General features: G+C 54.4%; 11 protein-coding genes across 11 annotated transcripts; 6 read left to right on the top strand and 5 right to left on the bottom strand.

The window, feature by feature from the left end:
• The first annotated feature begins 475 nt into the window (after positions 1–475).
• N656DRAFT_356310 (uncharacterized protein) lies at positions 476–1,245 on the top strand. Its single transcript, XM_064809355.1, has one exon. The coding sequence runs from the start codon at positions 516–518 to the stop codon at positions 972–974; it is 459 nt and encodes a 152-aa protein (XP_064666665.1). The 5' UTR covers positions 476–515; the 3' UTR covers positions 975–1,245.
• On the top strand, positions 1,246–2,535 carry N656DRAFT_356311 (carbohydrate esterase family 3 protein). The gene is made up of 2 exons (XM_064809356.1): positions 1,246–1,378; positions 1,574–2,535. The coding sequence occupies exon 2, from the start codon at positions 1,672–1,674 to the stop codon at positions 2,323–2,325; it is 654 nt and encodes a 217-aa protein (XP_064666664.1). The 5' UTR covers positions 1,246–1,378; positions 1,574–1,671; the 3' UTR covers positions 2,326–2,535.
• Positions 2,536–2,781: 246 nt separating this feature from the next.
• Positions 2,782–3,704, bottom strand: N656DRAFT_801215 (uncharacterized protein; the record flags this gene model as incomplete). The annotated part of the gene is made up of 2 exons (XM_064818092.1): positions 2,782–2,842; positions 2,938–3,704. 2 exons carry the CDS (start codon positions 3,702–3,704, stop codon positions 2,782–2,784), a joined length of 828 nt encoding a protein of 275 aa, XP_064666663.1.
• Positions 3,705–4,820: 1,116 nt separating this feature from the next.
• On the bottom strand, positions 4,821–7,397 carry N656DRAFT_676454 (uncharacterized protein; the record flags this gene model as incomplete). Its single annotated transcript, XM_064810490.1, has 2 exons — positions 4,821–6,044; positions 6,123–7,397. Coding segments are annotated over 2 exons (2,499 nt in total), but the record flags the coding sequence as incomplete, so codon positions are not given.
• Positions 7,398–8,407: 1,010 nt separating this feature from the next.
• On the top strand, positions 8,408–9,238 carry N656DRAFT_690724 (uncharacterized protein; the record flags this gene model as incomplete). Its single annotated transcript, XM_064810646.1, has 3 exons — positions 8,408–8,483; positions 8,605–9,060; positions 9,135–9,238. Coding segments are annotated over 3 exons (636 nt in total), but the record flags the coding sequence as incomplete, so codon positions are not given.
• Positions 9,239–9,261: 23 nt separating this feature from the next.
• N656DRAFT_356102 (uncharacterized protein) lies at positions 9,262–10,009 on the bottom strand. Its single transcript, XM_064809354.1, has one exon. The coding sequence runs from the start codon at positions 9,833–9,835 to the stop codon at positions 9,455–9,457; it is 381 nt and encodes a 126-aa protein (XP_064666660.1). The 5' UTR covers positions 9,836–10,009; the 3' UTR covers positions 9,262–9,454.
• A 500-nt stretch (positions 10,010–10,509) lies between these two features.
• N656DRAFT_760108 (uncharacterized protein) lies at positions 10,510–11,499 on the bottom strand (the record flags this gene model as incomplete). The annotated part of the gene is made up of 1 exon (XM_064813207.1): positions 10,510–11,499. The coding sequence occupies one exon, from the start codon at positions 11,497–11,499 to the stop codon at positions 10,510–10,512; it is 990 nt and encodes a 329-aa protein (XP_064666659.1).
• A 1,975-nt stretch (positions 11,500–13,474) lies between these two features.
• Positions 13,475–13,758, bottom strand: N656DRAFT_783385 (uncharacterized protein; the record flags this gene model as incomplete). Its single annotated transcript, XM_064815948.1, has 2 exons — positions 13,475–13,509; positions 13,586–13,758. A coding segment is annotated over one exon (157 nt), but the record flags the coding sequence as incomplete, so codon positions are not given.
• Positions 13,759–14,211: 453 nt separating this feature from the next.
• On the top strand, positions 14,212–15,107 carry N656DRAFT_783384 (uncharacterized protein). The gene is made up of 4 exons (XM_064815947.1): positions 14,212–14,457; positions 14,518–14,736; positions 14,788–14,889; positions 14,957–15,107. Exons 2-4 carry the CDS (start codon positions 14,522–14,524, stop codon positions 15,075–15,077), a joined length of 438 nt encoding a protein of 145 aa, XP_064666657.1. The 5' UTR covers positions 14,212–14,457; positions 14,518–14,521; the 3' UTR covers positions 15,078–15,107.
• Positions 15,108–15,819: 712 nt separating this feature from the next.
• On the top strand, positions 15,820–17,167 carry N656DRAFT_801210 (uncharacterized protein; the record flags this gene model as incomplete). Its single annotated transcript, XM_064818091.1, has 2 exons — positions 15,820–16,293; positions 16,370–17,167. The coding sequence occupies 2 exons, from the start codon at positions 15,820–15,822 to the stop codon at positions 17,165–17,167; spliced, it is 1,272 nt and encodes a 423-aa protein (XP_064666656.1).
• Positions 17,168–17,922: 755 nt separating this feature from the next.
• On the top strand, positions 17,923–18,435 carry N656DRAFT_801209 (putative antigenic cell wall galactomannoprotein; the record flags this gene model as incomplete). The annotated part of the gene is made up of 1 exon (XM_064818090.1): positions 17,923–18,435. The coding sequence occupies one exon, from the start codon at positions 17,923–17,925 to the stop codon at positions 18,433–18,435; it is 513 nt and encodes a 170-aa protein (XP_064666655.1).
• Positions 18,436–19,580: the final 1,145 nt, after the last annotated feature.

The raw sequence follows: 19,580 nt of genomic DNA, 5'->3' as shown, positions 1-19,580 counted from the left end.
AACGCATTCGAAGAAAACCTTAGAAATCGCGTTTTTGAGCCTATTCTACGGCTTCAAGATTGAACTGGCTGTTGGGCTGGCTTACTGGCTTACTGACTGTTGCGCGCGCAGAGGGCACCCTACTACCCCCCTGGGACCCACTTTGACCTGGTGTTTTCCGGTCACAGTGATCTATTCAGGGACTTTTGGTAGGCTTGGCATGAGCTTGGCGACCCAGGCAACTTATTGTTCTTTCCTTTATTCCAATGCCTCAGCTGATGTCCAGGATACATTGGTCAGGCATCCCACTCTCCATTATGCTGAAGTGTTGGCCTGACTGGCCTGGAGGCTGGAGCATGCCGGGGGCCTGAATTTACAGTGTATCATATACACTAGTGTAATTACAGTGAATGTGGGGTTGCAGATCCACTGCCGATATGGCAGATCATCCGCCAGGGCGGATGACGCCGGACGGAAGAGGCTGTTCGGCAGTCAAAGCTGAACAACCAACCACAGTGCCCAAATCAAGCCACAAGATGCTTAGATGCTGCAGGATCGCTGGTGATCTCCAGGTACGATCGAAGCATTGCGACGTTGAAGGACTCTTTAGTGCATGCGAGACCCGGGTTGATGTCAAGCAGCAGCTACAGATCGCTCAACGCAGCTCATTCCAGCAGCAGCTCATGGAGTCCGTTGGTTTGTCCTCACCCACTGGGTCTCGACTCAAACACTTCATTTGTGTTTCTCTGCATTCGCATGAGCTTAGCCCTCTGACTCGGACGGGATGCAACACTGAATGCGAAGGCTTGTATCCTCTGCTAACTGCTCAGCGTTTCTTATGGTGGTACTTGAAGGATCAGACAGCCAATGGGCCTAGTCGGACTTACTTGGACCTCAACTGGCCGGTCTGGGCTCCTGCGGCCCTCTTTGCAACCCGCCAGGCCAACACCTCTCGACGGCATCGTAGATTTATCTCACATCGCGGCGTCATATAGTTGTCTAGTATATAAAATGGCTCTGCTGTCTTCAAGCAAGTCAAATGATCTTTCTTCTCCCCAGTCACCTCAACTCTGATACCACAGTCTCACCTTCCTCTCTCATCCAGCCGGTCATCACCTGCCCAATTAGCCGCTATCACACGGCCTAACCTCACGACGAGCGAAGCGGCAGTTTCTCAAAGTAGAGACGGGAACCCTTGCTGACCGGAAAGTCACGATATTGCTCGCAAATTGGCCTGCATTCATCCCCGCCGTCGTTTGATACGTCTCCTTCGACGACCTGGATAGCAATCTGGTGATATAATTTTATCGACGACCACCTCAACCCCAACTAAACCACTTCTCCAAGTCTTCTCAACCATACCACATTCAAGATGGTGCAACTATTTGTGAAAAGCATTGTCCTGGGTTCGTTTCTTACAACCACCCGCCCCCCCCCCCCCCCCCCCCCCCCCCCCCCCCCCCCCCCCCCCCCCCCCCCCCCCCCCCCCCCCCCCCCCCCCCCCCCCCCCCCCCCCCCCCCCCCCCCCCCCCCCCCCCCCTTCGCCCCCCCTCTTTTGCCCAGGGGAAACAAATTATAGCTAACCCCTCACCAGCGCTCGCCGCTTCCCTCGCCAGCAATTTCGTGACCGCAGCCCCGGCGGAATTCGTCAAAAGCGCCAAGTCCCTGGCCGGGGGCAAGCCTCTGCGCATCATGCCTCTCGGCGCGTCCATCACGTACGGCCAGGCCTCGTCAACCGGCAACGGGTACCGCGAGCAGCTCCGAACACAGCTCCGAAAGGAGTTTGGCAACCCGGTCAACATGGTGGGCTCGCGCAAGGGAGGCAAAATGGCCGACAACGACGTCGAGGGCTGGCCCGGGATGCGCATCGAGCAGGTCCACGACAAGGCCAAAGAGTCGGTGCCCCGCGACAAGCCCAACGTGGTGCTCATCAACGCGGGCACCAACGATGCGGTGCAGAACTTCAAGGTGAACGAGGCCGGCGCCAGGATGGAAGCGCTGATCCGTGATGTCTACAAATGGAGCCCCCGCGCCACGGTGGTCCTGAGCACCCTGCTGATGAACAAGAAGGACGATGTCGACAAGAGGGTCCAGGACATCAACAATCAGTTCCGCGCCGTTGCCCGCAAATTGGGCCAAGAGAAGAAGCGTATTGTGCTCGTCGACATGCACGGCAAGAATGGCCCTACCGAGAAGGACATGGCTGATGACACTCACCCGAATGATGCCGGTTATAAGAAGGTGGCCGATATCTGGCTTAAGGGTATCAGATGGGCTGGTTATGCGGGTCTCATTCAGGACCCGGAGAAGGTGCAGGGCCTGCCTGATAACGGGCCGGACAACTAATAAGCGTGAGTGAAGCGCGTGGGTGACTGCTAGGTTTCTTATGCTTTCAGTTTCTGCTGCATTGCGGGCGTTGGGGTAACTTAGGGACAGGGTATAGATCATTGTTCTTAGAGGGCTATATCCCTCGGTAGTTTTTCAATTTCATTTGAATTTGGCGCATTCCGATGAGAGTTTCCTCATCTCCTTGCGGTATGGTGTATAAGTCATGATCTTGCCAAAGAGATGAGAACCTTCCAGGTGCTTCAAGTTGACTACTTGATGCTTCCATATCACAGTCCACCTGCTTGATTCCTAGGGTCCAGTTCTAGTTACGTCTGATGCATCCGACGAATCTGTGTGGTAATGAGAGTCCGGGTATCAAATGTAAGTCCCAACCGCCACCGACTAAACGCCCTTTGAGGCCCTGCTCCTGTAGAACGCCCAGGCGCTTTCAACTTTCCAGGCCCACGTCTCGTCTCACTGTTCCGTTGTCGCCAACTCCTCATCAAGCGAGTCTTCACTGATCACACTAGACTGTCTGCAGTGCAACACGACGTTAGCAACCTCACCCGGCCCGCATCAAGCACCATCGGGGTACTCAAAAACCTCAACCGGAACCCGGAAAACACTTACGACAACCTCGTCTGCCGACGTCCACTCCACTTCCACACCGCCTCAACGACGCCACCCTTCCCCCGTCCAGCAACTTGAACACCACCAAAAATCGTCCTAACCGGCGCCACCTGCCCCAGCAGGTTACCGCTCAAGTTCACCCCCCCTTCCATCACGGTTCCACCGCCATGCCCATCATCATGATCATGATAACCGCCGCCCAACTCCAACTGAAACTGCTCCAACCCTCCCCCAAAACCCTCGCCCAAACCCAAACCCAACAACTCCCCTCCACCAGCCCGCCACACCCTCTCCGCCGCCTCACGCACCTGCCCCGGATCACGGAGGTCCGACACGGCCGGGTCCCGGTCGCGCCAGTACAAAAAGATGCGCCCGAACTGGTCGTACACGGCGCGCAGCGCCGGCGACCCGCAGCACCACTCTTCCACCACCCGCTGGTTAATAAGGATTACCAGGACCGAGCGGGTCGCGCCACAGGTGCCGCAGAGCCATGACACGGGCAGGGAATAAGGTGGGAGGATCAAGTTCAGGGTTTTCAAGTTGGAGGTGCAGGTGCACGGGTTTGTGGTTGTGGTTGTGGTTGTGGTGGGTGAAGGAGAGTGTGAGGGTGAGGAGGGAGACGGAGATGTTGGGGGTACTGGAGAGGAATGGCGTGGGCATTGGTTGCTGTGGTTCACCCAGTCGAAGCCTGCCGAGGAGGTCGGTTCGATGTATAATGGAGGGTGCGGTGCAGGGGCGGTAGGTGTGTTATCCATTGTTGTTGTCATTGCTGCTGTCGTTTGGGTAACGGCAACGGTTATGACTGATAGATAGCAACTGATTTGAAGCAGGTTGCGGGATTCTGGAGCTGGCGGTAGTTCACAATGTCGAAGAGGTCGGTGAGATAAGCGGCGCAGCAGGTGCGGATGGGCGCTTGATAAGACTTGTATGATATGTAGGGTAAGCACGCCTGGCTCGGATTCAGGGGGAAGCGACGCCGAAGAACCGTCGGACACGGAACCCGGGTAGAAATCTGTCGAACATCGGCTTTACCTGGAAGGTTATCAGAGTTCAGACTGGCACATCCTGCAGAAACCTAGTGACAACCTCCTCCCAGCAATTCCTTATCTTGGCCTGTGAGCCCAGTAAACAATACTCCTAAGTATTTTGCCTAGAGTCGTCTGGTCCAGTCTGTGCCCGCCCGTGCCTGACCGGGGACATTCGAACCGGAGCCTAACGCAGGACCGGCGGATGGTTGGTTTACCGTGAGTTACCGTAGGTCAACTTTATAAGCATCGACTTGGGTGGGAATGAGGATACCAGATCCCGGGCATCGGGTTGGTTGCCAGCGGACTTCCCCTCTCCCTGCCGAAGGGTGAGTTATTCTAGTGTATTGTGCGTCACGCTGCATCTCCATAGCATTGCCATCATGCAAGGGGGAAAGATGGCAATGCACAGTTTGCCCGATGAGAGTTAGCATGGCCTTTGGCATTGAGGCGTCGGCATCTTGAGCCACCACGTCACGAAACGCCCACGCGCGAGAACCAAGTTCGGCCAACACCACTTCATCATGGCATTGGATGGCTGCAAGCCTACGATGCAGCGTGCTCGGTGTTCCCCACCTCCAGAACAATTCAAGAAATAAAATGATGAAAGCGCCTTACGGTGCCAGATTACTACCGGTTCTTCGAAAGGTGACCTGCTTATGATTATTCAATTGACACTGAACCCGCGGCCAGATAGTGGCCTGTCCAGATACCTGTCTAAACCTGGCGTGCCCAATACGAGAATGGATATCAAAAAAGTGATGCAGCCGTTCTCTTCTCCTTGTCAAATGAGTCTCAGCCTGGCCATACCGCAGTGCATGGCGAAGATGTGGCCCTCTCCTACTCTTCACCGTAGTCATCCCCGTCGTCCCCAAAGGGATTGAAGTCGCCTTCCCCGTATGTCTCGTCAGGGTAGCCATCCTGAGCATCGTAATCTTCATGGTCATAGTCGTCTCCTTCCTCTCCATCGTCCCCGTCGCCGCTACGAGCATCAGCAGTCTTCGCCACCGTCCCGGGCTGCGCGGAAGAACCGGCGGCGACGGCAGCGCCGGTTGCCAGAGAACCCGTCCGGCTAGCGTTTTCGGGCGACTCATCCTCACTTCCACTCCCGGCATCGCTGGCAACAACGCTAGGAGGCGCGCTGCGACTCGCCACTGAATTGGTGCTTCCAAATGTGCTGCCAGGCCCCTTCTTGGAAATATCAAAGAGATTACCCATCCGGGAATAATCTAATTTCGTGCTGATCGCCCGGGTCCGTAGCATGTTTTGCGTAGCCTCGACGGCAGAACCAGCCGGCGTTGCCTGGCCCTCTCCGATGCGAGGTCTCTTGGCTCGACTCCGCTTCGGCTTGGGAGGATTCTTCTCGGCCATCTTGGCCTCAAAAATCTTCTGCTGGACCTTGCGCATGTAATCTTTGTTATGGTTAGCCCAAATCATCTCCTTGATTTGTACGTCCTTCTCCGACAGCTTGCAGAACATGACTTCCGGGTCGTCTTTGAACTCATCCTCGTGAATGATTGGGTCATCCGACACTCTGGATTTGGGAGTGAAGCGGGGATCTGACGGGTCAGGTTGCGGTTCGGGTTCAGCAGCTTCGCTGGGGGCGTTGGCACTTTCATCGGCGTCTGGGCGAAGGCTAACCGACCGATCCTCCCGAGCAGTAGCCTCTCGCTCGCGCCGATCCTCGATGTCCTTCGTAACGGCTGCAGAGGCGCCGATCATGGCAGGATCGTTGAGATGGCCTTGCATCTCGTTCTCCAGATTTGTTTCGTCAAGCTCCCATTCTTCGTCGATGGGTAATGTCGGCTTCTCCTTCCTGTTACGCGCTGGGTTACCGTCGGTTGCATCCTGAAGGCCCTCTCTCGGCTTAATCTTCATTTTCATCCCAGGGACCTGGATTCCTTGTGCTGCAGCCATGGCCATCTCGCTACTGGGATCAAATTCCTCCTCAGACTCATCGCCAGATTCCTCTTCCGCCTCGCCAAACTCATCTGCCAGCGCCTCTAGCTGATCGTTTATCGAAGCCGTTGCGGTTTGCAAGATGGAGCGATCGTGGATGCTAGGGTCCACGCCCGGATCTTGCTGGGGAAGAGGAGGGATAACAAATCCATCCTTGTCAATGGCAGCGGATGAAGCCTCTGTGTGCGATGTGGGGTTCACAGATGTTGGAGGCGCTGTCACCTCCGAGCCCTCTGATGCAATTGCTGTCTCGGAGGCTGTGAGGGGGGTTGGCGGTTCATGGTTCGTCTTTTGTCGTTTGGCAGCGTTTGGTTGCCCTTCCCCGGCGTCAGGCATTCCTTGGTCGGCCGTCTTGGGTGCCAGCTTCCTCTTCCTAGGCCGTTTCTTGTGCTTCTCCTGCCACTCCTTCGTTTGCTTATAGACAAACGGGGGATCATGCGAAGTCTCAGGGAGCTTATCTGTCTCGTGGAACTCGCGGATTGTCATCTGGGCTGACGGCACGTTGGCAAATTCCTCCATGCGCTCTTGCAGGGTGGCCATGGTAACCTTGGCGATGTAGACGACTTCCCTTACTGTGCGGCGGTAATTATGCGCCCGCGCTGCCATGATGAGGGCCGCACCACAGATGCCAGCGGGCCGGCGACCGTGTGTGATGTTATCGTGCCGCATGCGCTGGGCAATTCGGATCGCTGACAGCGCTACCTTGTTTGTGTCATGCAGGAATTCGAGCTTGCTGGCAAACCGAAAAATAAGGTCCTCGATGATGATGGGCTTGGTGCCGTCTTTCAAATCTGGAAGCTGCGAAAGCAATTCCTTATAGCTGCGGCCCAGCAGGAAGACGTCCGTCTTGATGATGTCGGCCAGATCAATCAGCATGACCTTGTTGCTCTCCTCCTTCCGGCAGGCGGCGTACATGCAGATGGCTGCCACGGTGTTCTTGCGGCGGCCCTGGACAAAGTTGCTATTTGCGGCAACTTTATAGAGTTGGAAAGCTTGTTCAACCATATACTGAGGTATGCCAAGCTGGTATGAGAACTGGGTTAGGAGTTGCTTGGCTTCCCTGAGACTACGTTCCCTGGCCTCGCTCGCACCGGCACCTGCGACACGTCGAAAGGCGAATCCTCGGCCGGTGGGACGAATTGCACCCTGGTCGGCAGCAAGGTAACTTCCATGCACCACGGCCGCGCCGTTCGAAGTTTCGCCAAAAGTGACCTCGGCGACAATGTCATGGCCGTCGTCGGCGACGAGACCGCAATTCTGGCAGGCTCCATCACGAATGTCGGACTTGTCGCACTGCGGGTTCTTGCAGATTCTTCCGAGGCGTGCGGATGCTAAGCCGGGTGTGCTGGATGACGGAGACGACGCGACAGAGCTCTCACGAATACGCTGCTCCCGGTCCATAATTCGGCGGACGGGATTGGGCCGCTTCGACTTGGTCTTCGCCGAGCCAGGGCCGCCGCCCAGTCTCGATGAAATTGAGGCCACTGACGACATGATTGATGCTGGTGTATTGCTGCGGGAACTGACGCCGGTGGGTGCTCCTTCCGTCTCTTTAAGCGGATTGTATTCAAAAGGCGATGAAAGTAAGCATGCTGTGATGAGCAATTCCAGTCGAGCAACGGCTCAAAAACCGAGTCGTCCCCAACCAATGAGTCGTCACCAACCAAACTGAATGCCGTCGAAATGGGACCAACTCTAGTTGAAGCTCGCCCTAGGCAGTTGCCGTTGCGATCCCGAATAGCAGAGCAAAGCCCTCTCAATGAAAAGGGTGTTATGCGATTGGTGAGAATCGGCCAAGGAGTGCGATACTGGCCTCGGAGGACCTGTTCGGGAGCCCGAGACTGTGGGGTGTGATTTGGGTGAAAAGTCGAGATAGTCAAGCGGGGTGCGTGGGCACATTCAAAAATGTGAAAGCAACGGCCAAGACGATGAGTCAGCAGGGCTTGGCACGGCTGAGGGTGCGCGTTCGAACTCCAACTCGAACAAGTTTTTGCCTTCTGCCCCAGTCTGTCACCAAGGTACCAAAATGTCCCCACAACGCGCGGAACAAACGCATCAACTCATATGTCTGCGATTGCCTGTTCTTCTTAGAAAGCCATTGCTATTACCCGCTATATGACGGCGCACGAGATTTAGTCGGCTTCTCGGGCCGCACACCTGTGTCAGATGCCCCGCCGCAGGCCCGCCGTTGCAACACGCTCTTCAACGGCAGATCGCGGGGTAGGTGCGGTACTCGACGGAGCTACCAACTCTGGCAGGAGTCCGAATGCTGCAGTTGTGGACACACATTGGCATTAGGTACGGGTATCCGCCTAGGGGATACGCCCTCGTATTCAGAAGTCTATGTAAAACGGCAGCTTATATATAGAGGGCACAGAGCTCCCGCGATGTCTTCAATTTGACTCTCACCCTAAAGTACCTTAAATACACACATTGAACGCATTCACTTCAACCACCACCAGATCACCATGCGTCCCGCAAATCTCACCAATCTCTTTACCATCACCGCGGCGCCAGGTACTGATATCTGGCGCAAGCCTCCCACAACAGACGTCTTCAACGGTAACTTTCCACTCCTGTCCCCCTGCACGCTGCCCCAGGCCACCTACAACCCTCCCCACCCCTTCTGAGACAAAGAAACCAATACACTACACACCCTACTAACCACCCCCTACCTCACCAGCTCCGGCCGTACGTCCACCAGGCGTAGCGCCGTCCGCAGGGCCTCTCCTCTCCTTCCTCTCCGCCCGTGTCTCGCTACGATTCAACTGGCGCGACCAATACGACCAGGGCGGTCTCCTGCTGAGCTTCATCCGCCGCGAATTCACCACCATACCCACCTCCTCCTCTCCCCCTCCTCAAAAATGGATTAAGACGGGCATCGAGTTCTACAACGGCAGCCCGCGCCTCTCCACCGTGGCATGCGATGCCTGGGCCGACTGGAGCGTGGCCGAGCTGCAAGCCCCTACGAGCAGCGCCGACGCTACTACTACTACTACAGACCGGTGGACGACGGTGGAGATTGCGCGGGAGGAGGATCAGCACGGGACGAGTCTGTGGGTGTACCAGGTGCTGGACAGCGGGGAGAAGGTGCCGCTGCGGGAGATCTGCTGGGTGTTTGGGGATCGGCCGGAAGAATGTGAGTGACCATCTGATCTGAACCAGCTCCCACATCGTGTGGTCGAAAAAGTGGGTGACTGACATTGTTGGTAGGGGAGGTTGAGGTGAAGGCTATGGCGGCACGGCCAGGAAAGGGTGTTCCAGAAGGGGAAGGGCTGGTGGTGGAGTTTGGGGGTATGGAGGTTAAATGGTCGTGAGGGTTGTCATTGTTCGGCGTGGTCACAGCACGAAGACAAGGCCAACGATGGGAACCAATCAGATGAGGTGGCCGAATTTCTCATTACCTATGTTGGAGCCCCTCAAGCGGGCGTAGAGCCAGGCGAGATCGGTTCGGGAAGTACTGTCTTGCAGTCAAACCCGATATCCGACCCGATATAGTTTTTTCATCAAGAAATCGTCATCATCATCAATCGTTACAAACGAAAGACCGCCCTACCCTGCGCGGTAGGAGAAGAAATTGCCAAGCAACCATGCAGGCCTTTCTCAGGGGGTATCAGTGCTCGCCCCTTTCTCTGTCCAACCATGATCATCCTACGTGTTTGTCGACAAAAGAAATTATTCGCGGCTGAGCGCGTGAGTGGTGTCGATGTATGGCAGCAAAACGGGGGAACGGCTGAGAAACTGGTGCGCCAGTCGTTTTGACTGACAGCAGTAGATGGTTCTTCGGCTTTTCGCTCCCTCTTCGCTGCCCGTCTTGTTCCAGTCTGAGAGTGGTGTGTTATTTGCGGTTCCGACTCCAAGCCTCCTTGCATGTTTCCAAACGCCGGAAAAAGCACCAAAAGCTGAGAGATCATCGCCTATTTTCGTTTCCCAAAAAGTCCAGCTTGAGCAGACAGAGCAAGAAAAGAACACGATCCATGGTTGTTTGGAAGATGGATGTTGAAGTGCGGCAAGTGTGAACGACGTGCTGCTAGTGTCGGTTATTGGACGTCGAGTTCGGCGAGAAGACCGAGGCTTCCTGGTCCGCGACCTTCGTTTCCCCTGATGTCATGTACCTGTCTGCAATCATTCGACCAGCGATGATGCCAACCAATCTGAAAGTTCAGAACAAGCAAAAACGCCAGGGTTCCGTCGAAAGCCCAGCCCAGCCCAGTATTCCGAGAGTAGAGGATCAAGCAAAGAAATCGAAACAGCGGAGGGGTGGCGAGCTGCGCACGTCTTTACTGCACATGCTCCCATCATGTATCGGCATTAAGCCCCTCTCGCTCCCCAATCTTGTATCAAAACTGGTCGGCCAACCTCGAGAAGTGAAGATATTTCAGGTAAATGAAAAATCTCCCAAATGGTGTTCCAATCTGATTAAAAATGTGGGAGCTTGGATGAGAAAAGACCTGAACGCCGGATGCTGAAATGAGCAGAAAAGACACAGTCCGATCCCAGTTCCTTGCTTGTTGAGCATCCTCGGGTTATGCCTGTAGAATGCTAGGGGCCAGTTCGTTACGCATCAATGTGCAAGGACTCCAGCCTCTCAAATCGTCTTTGGGGTCCGCGCATTGCTCGCCTCAATGACGTCGTCGAGGTGGTTGCACATGGCGACGAACAGGTCGAAGAATAGCTTCCCACTTCCATCGCCGTACACGCCGCTGCCGGACTTCTCCATCTCGGCCTGCATGGTGCCGCTGCGCTTGAAGGTCTTGCGGCACCGGATGATGAGCGCCAGGTAATGAGCGCGCAGCCGGCTGTCCGAGTCGGGCGTGTTTGCGTAGCAGTATTGCGCGCTACGGAGAATCGTGCCGACGTCGATGCCGGACTGCAATCCTTGCTTCCGCAGCGCCAGCCTCTTGAGCTCCTCCAGCCCGTAGCGCTCCGCGGCGCAGTAGATGACAGTGTCGCGGAGCACATGCTGGCCGACGCTCGGGAGGTACACGGTCGCCTCGACAGCCGAAGGGGTCTGTGGTGTATGTGCTGCGCGACCACCTCCGATTTTGGGTGATTCGTGAACCGTCGGGGAGTTGTGGGGAGTAGCTCGACGGGGGAGTGAGTCCTCGAGTTCCCAAGAGTTGCGGGACTTGTTGTGCAACAAGCGGGGGTAGTAGTCACCCTTGTAAAGATACTCGAGGATCGCGCTGAAGACTTCCGGTTCCTCGTCCGGGAGAGAGATCCTCTTATTCTGCGCATCGACGAAGTTGCCGTTCAGGACCTTGTCGAAGAAAGGTGCCTGGCGCAGCACATCTTCGTGCGCTGCAAAGAGTCGCGAGTCCTGGCCCACCACCATCGTGATAATGGGCGAGGGTGCGAGGGACTTGTTAGTGATCCTCGCCTGCGCAGACTGCATGCGCGAGGCATCCTCGCTGTTGAGCGACCTTTGCAATTTCGACACTTTCTGGGGATCCCGCACTGACCCCTTCCTCATCAGCCTCGCAGACTTGTCCACACGATGCTGCGAATCCATCGTCGTCGAGGCAACCTCCCGCTGGGAGGCGCTGGCGTCGCGGCTTCGAAACGAGCGCATGAACATGGTGGCGGTATTGATCGGTAGCGTGATGAGAATGGCTCGGGTTGACGTTCGAGGTGCGGGATGGTGGAAAAGGTAGGGCAAACGAGAGACAGAGTGACTCTGAATTACTGCTTACCACCTTTTCTAGGATTGAAAGAGAGCGACGAAAAGAATGTAGGAGGTGAGGAAAGAGAGGGAAAGAGACGCACAAAAAAGATTGACGGGGTCCGGGCGGCGCTATCCCGAAGGAAAGATTCCTGAGATAGCTCCAGCGATGAGATTTGCGACCCGTTGGTTGTGTGGCAGGGGGGAGGGAGAAAAAGAAGGGGGGAGGTTTTGGAGGGGGGGTGATGATGATATTTATACCACCATTTGATGGTGGGAGTGGGGGGCAACCTGCGGAGTGACTGTGTGCCTGGGAAACATCGAGATCGGCTCGAAACAGAAGGGCTGAGGTGAGGCAGCTGTGAGTGGTCAGCTACCTTGGCTGTGTTGCGACGACTGCCAGGTTAAGGGTTGCTTGGCAGCTGCGAGTCACAACTTTGTTGGAATGCGATACAAAGTAACCCCGTGAAGTGCGGACTTGGAGGCAGATGTCCGTTCACGATAGCAAACGTCGAGTTACTACCGGTACCTGATGCTTGATAAGTTCAATCTCACGAGACAACCTCATCCCTGCCGTGTCCAAGACGCCGCACTCTGTTGCCAGGAAGTTGACGTTACCACAGTACCTACCTCAGACCTGCGCCCCGAGTACCATGGCCATATGTGTCATTCGAAACGTGAATGGTGGCTTTTTCGCTGAAATTGCCGATCAAGGCCGCTTCCGTTAGCCACAGTCGGTTGGCCATAGAATCGAAAGGCCATAGATTGGGCAAGTCAATTGCCCTTGTGGCGAATTGAATTTCAAGACGTAGCTTGAAAAACCTCTTTAAGCAGCGATTGGCTCCAGCGGGGCGTGTAAGTACAGGTTGCCCACTTACAGCGCAGGAGAAGGCGATCTTGATGGCACAGCCTCGTTTGCCCTCCTCGCATGATTGTCATCACCTGGAGGTGAAGAAGAACTGATCCCGACCTGATGTGTCCCGATCCCCACTCGATCCAAGAATGCGGGAGATGTGGGGCTAGATGCGCCATAGAGGCCGCTAATTCTGCGGTGGGGCAGATCGCCTTCACGACGATGAGACGGTTGAACCCCACATTAGTTTAACTTGCCGTAAAGTTGATGTCTCGAAAACAACACTTCCATAAGCGTGGTGTAGGGGGTATATGTACCTTGGTTCTTATTGACTTGTGAATGAAGTGCGTGATATTTTGAAAGCGAGATATATTAAGACTTCGTTGGCAGCTCATATGACCGAGCTGACGCAACCGCTCATTACGGAGCGACCGCTAACATTGTTTGTGTACTGTACGGAGCACATACAGTACAATACAGATGTACTGTAAATATTCTGTGTATTGTATTCATTGCATACGTACAAGTGTTACAATACATCAAGAGATATAGGCAGATGAGCCGGAGAGTTTTACATGTAATATTGTTTCAAGTGACTGTACAGCGTAGAAGGCCAATCACCAGACTCCTAGGTGTCATCTTCGTGCTGCCAGCACGTGTGGCTAAGGCCCTTTCACAGCCAAACTCGGCTTTGACCACGCAGTTCAGCATGACGGGAAGGGTTAGGGGAGTCTGTCAAGAACTCCACAGTGATACAGTCTAACCTGCACATAAGAATCAAGTCCGGAACCCCAATTTTGATGCTTATACCCAGGTTATTCCTACTCCCAGGTACATACATAACCCTAACCCAGGCCAAAAGTTGCCAAAATCGGGGCCAAAATGCCTATTTTCAGGGTCAGATATTCGGTCCCCGGGCCCAGTCAGGGAGTCAACCATACTTTCACCCACCTGTATATAAGAATAAACCTGATTTTATATAGGTTACTAAGCAAGATTCGTAAGAATAAGTCCGTTTCCCAGGTTATTCTTATTTGCCATACAAAATCGCTCGGGAACCCCGATTTTGATTCCTATACCCAGGTTATTCCTGTGCCTCGTATTCTTATGTGCAGGTTAGACTGTAAAGGTGTTACCGTCAATACTCACTCCTTAGGAAGAAACGCTAACCTGTTCCAGCTAGCGACATCTGGATTTTGCGTGACTGCTCTGCCAAGCTCTCTCCGGCTCTCAGATCCTCTCTCAGTTTCAATTCGACAACCACGATAAATAGTGGATAAAGGCGTACGTTGGTTGGCTGTGATTCAACGGTTGGAGGCATGGCTGCAGTAGCGCCGATTCTAGCGTTTCTTCCTAACGAGTGAGTATTGACGGTATGTATAGCGTTTTGCCGTATGCCCTGCCGGAGTCTGAAGCTGAGTCATTGCAATGGAAAAGGGTGTGTGACTGAGTCTCGCCAAGATGCGTATAGGTGCCCGGATTGAACATGTTGTGAAGAGGTAGGTACCTAATCTAGCTCCGGAGACTTCTAGGCTTCCTGAAAGCCGTCTGAAGAATATGTGGCCTACTTCAGGTACCTTACCTACCCAAGAGTTACCCGTAGTAGGCATAGATGGCAATCATGGTGTAGGTATTGTGACGACTTCTCAATCTCATCCATTGCTGTGACTCGCACAAAGTACTGTATGCACACTACACGTGTATTAACGGTACCTTACATCCGTGCCAAGTGTTGTGGGTCAACCTAAGCTGAGCCCCAGTTTCGGCCCTATGCCCCCCGATCACTGTCGGCCAATTCAACACCGTGGTCAATCAATGCTGTTGATGGGCAACAACATCCGAGCAACGGTTCTCGCAAGCAAGCCTCCTGAAGCCGCGATTTTGTCTCGCATCACAAACAGCGTCGAAAGCCGGCATTGGACAAGGGCCATATCTGCAGGATGCTTTCCAGTCTACAAAATCCGCGGCAGGCTGCCGCACAGCTGATGAATTTCGGCTTGATCCTGTCGACAGCCTTCATGGTGAGACTCGCCCTCTCCTACCCGTCTTCCTTCTGCATACCCAGCCGCTGACTTTTCAAGGTAGATGTGGAAAGGTCTTTCGGTGATTACTGATTCGCCTTCTCCGATCGTTGTCGTTCTCTCGGGCAGTATGGAGCCGGCTTTTCAACGAGGCGACCTACTTCTTCTCTGGAACCGAAACCTCTTCTCAGAGACAAACGTTGGTGAAATTGTCGTCTACAATGTGAAAGGGAAAGATATTCCCATTGTGCATCGGGTTGTCCGGAAATTTGGCACAGGGTCTGTCAAGTCCCGCAGCACCAGTGCTCATCAGACTGACTGGAGCTCCAGGCCGGACGCGAAGCTTCTCACCAAAGGCGACAACAACGCAGCAGACGATACAGAATTGTACGCTCGCGGGCAGGACTATCTAAACAGGAAAGACATTGTTGGGTAGGACAGACGTCCAGTCCCGGTGGGATGATCTGGATACGACTACAATGCTAACATTAGGGGACAGGAGCGTCGTGGGCTACTTGCCTTTCGTCGGGTACGTGACCATCATGCTTTCTGAGCATCCGTGGTTGAAAACGGTTATGCTTGGATTGATGGGGCTGGTCGTGGTGCTCCAGCGCGAGTAGTTCACCCCATGGAATAAAATGAATGGCAGGTCAATGTCATTCGAACTTATGATGTATCGACTTTCTAGAGATACCCAACCTGGCAGCGAGTGTGACCCTCTTCAAGCGTGATGGCAACCGCTGTGAGCATAGCGACGCGCCTTCATGATCATTGCCGGTGGCCAATTGCTGGACATGAAATACCTGCGAAGAACTTGTGTTCGTTCAAGCCAACACAAGGTTACATCCAGCTTACTGGATACCACACCGGCCCAATCTCCCATTGAAGAGTCAAGCTCAGGAGACTACCTAGTCATTGCCAGTTTCCAGTTCTATAAAGTGTTCATGAACAGGGAACGGCTCTGCACTTGCTCTCTGCTCTATTTTCTCGATCTCTCCCTACCATATCCTGACATTTGCGTTGGGTGGGGACTGGTTAGGCAGGCATCATCACAAGGCCGCGCCAAGACTTGCAACCTTAACGCAGCGGCAAACTCATAACTCATCCGCAGAGTGGGGGCCGCTTCTCACGAACAGGGGAATGGGACCTTTTGCAATCTTAAAAGCACCGGGACTGCCACCGTCCACCACCCGCTCTTTTCCAGGTTCCTTCTCGCTCATTACATATATAGTTTCTTGTCAATCGCTCGACTTTGGCTGGCCTCCGACCTGTTTTCGTGATTTTGAATCGCTCCTTACACCTCTGAATCGAACATTAATTCCTTATTATAAACGGGTAGTTTCGTTCGAAGCAACTCCGACCATGGCCGGCGACGACAGCGCCGTTACGGAACCGAAGACGGAACGACCTGAAGGTAGCGAGGAGAAGCCTCAAGATAACAAGGGTACAAGCGAGCAGGCAGAGGATCGCAGAGGACACCGCCAAAGCGAGAATGAAGGGCGGCAGCACACTGAGCGCGGATCCGCCCCGGCGCTGCCCCCGAGACCCCTTCCTCCTCCTCACCGGGAGGTTCGCAAGTCCCAAATCCAGCAACACCCGCCTGCCATTCCTTTTGCTCCACCTGTTCCTTATTCTCCATATCCTCCGGTCCCAGTTCAGTTTGAGCGTCCATTCAGTCCGCGCTGGCATAAAACGAAACTTGCTCTGGGAAGCCTATCCATTGTAACTGCCGCAGTGATATTTGGCATCGGCATCACCCTTGGTTGGCACTTTGCTCGATTTGCATCCGGAGAATCTTCCCGAGTGAACGTTGAATTTGGCGTATCTGGCACAGCTGTGAGTCTAATTGCCCTGCCCACCCCCTTCTCCCAACCCGGACACCAATCACGCAGCGCAGTACTGACCAAGACAGGCCGGTCTTGCCGCCCTCACCATTGGGATGGACTTCCTGAAAATAGCGCTGTCCAAGCGCCGCCAGGGAATGCATCCCGCGGCTCTCGTCACGTTCCATCTGATCATCTGGCTCGTGGCGATCATGGCTGTCGTGGCCACTTCCCTCTACATGACATACGGGATCGACCTCGATGACTACCGTTATTACGACTCGTCCAGTCGTGAATACGTGTATAGAGCATCGATAACGCCGTCGCAGCTCGCCGTCTACGAGCAGGTCCTGCTTGCGTTTGATTGCCTCCTGCTCCTTACTCACTTTGTCCTCTTCGTTGGATTCTGCGTTGAGACGAACCACCTCGAAAAAGCAAGAAAGCAGGCCAAGCTGAGCGCGATCTACCTCGGCGTCGGGGCGCCGGCCGGCGCTCCTTACCCCGGAAGCCCATATCCCCTTTACGGAATGGCGCAACCGTTGGGCCCACAACTTGGCGCGCAAGGCGCACAGTATCCGCCGACGATGATGCCTCAGATGCCACCACAAATGGCAAGGATGTCGGGCTCTGTGCCTCCCCAACAAGGAGTCCTGTACGGAGGGTACTATGCGCCCATACCCCTAACGGCTGCCGGCGTGCCCCCTCGGCACCAAAGGCCAAATTCCGTGGCGCCGCTAGAATACTATGCACCACCCGTGGCTCCCGCACCCCCATCAACGGGCGTCGCCTCCCCTCAGCAACAACCCTCAGCTCCCGCGGCACCGAGAGAATACTATGCACGGCCCACGGCTCCGGCAGACGCGGGAAGAGGAAGAGTCGATGCATGATACGTTTGCCATGGTGCAGCAGCCGCGAGAAAAGGAGTTTCGGTGGGCTTTCCTTCCATGGCGGTTTTCAAGATGGATGAGGACGAAGCGCGCATGCATAAAATTTCAGGGTTGATGACATACCGAAGGCCCAGCTGTCTATCTCTTTAAACATAATCTAATTATTAAATGCGGAAACCAGGCTCTTGTCTGTTCTCGTCCGCGTTTAGTTATGTCCATTTTCTGCGTGGGTGTCCCCGGTTGGTAGAGTGCACACAACTTCCACCCGTGGAACTTGCTTTCAGTTCCTTCGTCTTTGTGTCATTGATACGGCAGGGCCGCGGGGATTACCGAGGCACGCAGAGGGTTGAGGTCCATCTTGACCGATGAAGAAGGTGCCCCGTGGTCTACCTCAACCATCGCACCTACCAATGGCCGTTCATCTTTCGAAGGCCATGCGGATTGGACGGGATTGGGCTGCCTGAACTCGGCCCCTGCCTCTGAAGACTTGTAAGAACGGGCAGGAAGCGGAGATCAATGGTAACCGCTGGCTGGGTGTGTTCATCCTCGTGACTGCCCCCTAAACGAAAGGTTCGGCGGAGCATGAACGCTTGTGGAAGGTGCGGTGCCAGGTTGATAGCCTACATAAGGATGTGCTGGGACTCTCTTCCGCATTTCCATTCCTCACTTCTCACCACTCCTGTCTGCCCAAGTGTCGAACCTGAAGCACTGCATTCATTGCCCTGAGAAACTTCTCTCTACATACCTCTCACAACATGAAGCTCAGCGCCATCCTCGTTCCCCTCACCTTCCTCAGAATAGCTGTCGCCGAAGGCACAGCAATCGTTGGAGCGCTGAAAGAAGTCCACAACGTGACCACCAATCTGGGCAATTCAGTTGCCAACTGGGACGGAAGCATGTTGGGCATGGTGCCCATCCTGACTGAAAACACCTTCCTCCTTGTGTCTGTCATCAAGGGAACCAAGACGGCTGAGAAAAGCGAGCCACTGAATCTCGGGCAAGCCATCGAGGTTGCGAATGCCGCGAGCACTCTTGTCAAGTCGGTCAACAGCACCTTGAGCATCATCATCAACGCCAAACCAAAGTTCGACAAGCTCTCCATGTCACCAGTCACCTTGGCCAATCTTGGCTTGCAGAAGAACGCAGCAGATGAGATGAGCACGGCGATCATCTCGAAGGTGCCTGCCGACTATCAGGGATTCGCGCGGAGCCTGGTCACTCCTATCACCAATTCGTTTCAGCTCGCTATCGATACCTTCCACCCTTGAGACTGAGCTTTCCGTTGTTCCGATGGATGAGTGGAGGATAACATTCACTGTGAAAGAGAATGGGAGGTGGACTCCATAAGCTTATGGTGTCAGGTCGCGGTATTTTGATGGAGATTATGGGTTAGGCGGTCGGTTTACCTGTTACACATGATCCATTCCATATTCCTGGCGACGGTGGAAGCAAATGACAAAGGTTATCTGGGTGATTTGGGCAGCAGAACTAGTCGAAGGTCGAGCCAACTCAAAGCCACTAGTAGTATACATTCATGTTGTCTCTGAAACTTTCATTGTCCTTGTGAAGGCTCGGTGACATTGGAGTGCCCCAATATAGACCGGAAAGAACCCGACGTCAGGTCAATACCGAGCAGGAGCCCATGACAGCAAGAAATCGGCCCCTTATAGAGGCAACACATCTTGACATCTCATGCTGCGTTGGTGATGTTCCCCATGTACTAAATTATCATCTTCTGCTACACCTACAGCTGCTTAGCTACGAGGTCGGACCTATCATGACACCTATCGGCATTTCCTCCCTTCCCTCTCAACTCCCAGTCGCCCGCCAGAGCAGTTCTACAACTCTTTTCTGTCAACCACCAGCTCCGCATGTCCCTCTCCAACGACTCGAAGAACGATTTCACGCGGTTGAGCACCTCAACTTCGCCCACCTTACTCTCCCTCTTCCCTTGTCCAAGCGCGCGCCGGCCCTTACGACCACCGTCCCTGAGCCCGCTTCTCCGGTAACCTTAGCCACCTCTGCCGTATTCCTGCCGGGACTCTTCCGTGTGGCTATGATGAACGCCACCTCCTCCCCTAGCAAAGCTAATGCGCGGGCAGCATGTTCAGGAGCTGACCGTCCGTTTAATCTCCATCGAACCAAAGCCATAGGTCGTTTGTCGCGCTAATGATATATCACGCCATTGGACTCAGGTAGTTACATATCACCTCAACGATACCTTACAAAATACCACCGACCCGAAACCTGTTGCTGCCGATGCTCCTACCCTGAGCCGTTGTGATGTGCGAGCCTTAAGCAATATCTCACATTCAACCTGAAGTTTTCCGGGATGACCGCCTCCTATTGGGCTTGGGACGAGACAACATGAGGGACCGGTATTCCACGGCATGCCCCTGCAGTGCAGTGCATT

Source organism: Canariomyces notabilis (genome assembly GCF_033297395.1).
Source record: "Canariomyces notabilis strain CBS 508.74 unplaced genomic scaffold N656scaffold_27, whole genome shotgun sequence".
NCBI classification, from domain to species: Eukaryota; Fungi; Ascomycota; class Sordariomycetes; order Sordariales; family Chaetomiaceae; genus Canariomyces; species Canariomyces notabilis.
The sequence above is the reverse complement of the archived record's forward strand: the minus strand, read 5'-3'. Positions and strand labels throughout refer to the sequence as shown.

What these genes read in the sequence shown, in the direction of transcription:
- N656DRAFT_356311 (XM_064809356.1), top strand. Translation starts at nt 1,672, where the DNA reads ATGCCTCTCGGCGCGTCCATCACGTACGGCCAGGCCTCGTCAACCGGC.
- N656DRAFT_783384 (XM_064815947.1), top strand. Translation starts at nt 14,522, where the DNA reads ATGTGGAAAGGTCTTTCGGTGATTACTGATTCGCCTTCTCCGATCGTT. An exon ending in GTCCGGAAATTTGGCACAGG is followed by an intron (nt 14,737 to 14,787) that starts GTCTGTCAAGTC and finishes CTGGAGCTCCAG; the next exon opens with GCCGGACGCGAAGCTTCTCA. An exon ending in AACAGGAAAGACATTGTTGG is followed by an intron (nt 14,890 to 14,956) that starts GTAGGACAGACG and finishes ATTAGGGGACAG; the next exon opens with GAGCGTCGTGGGCTACTTGC.
- N656DRAFT_356102 (XM_064809354.1), bottom strand. Translation starts at nt 9,835, where the DNA reads ATGATCTCTCAGCTTTTGGTGCTTTTTCCGGCGTTTGGAAACATGCAA.
- N656DRAFT_356310 (XM_064809355.1), top strand. Translation starts at nt 516, where the DNA reads ATGCTTAGATGCTGCAGGATCGCTGGTGATCTCCAGGTACGATCGAAG.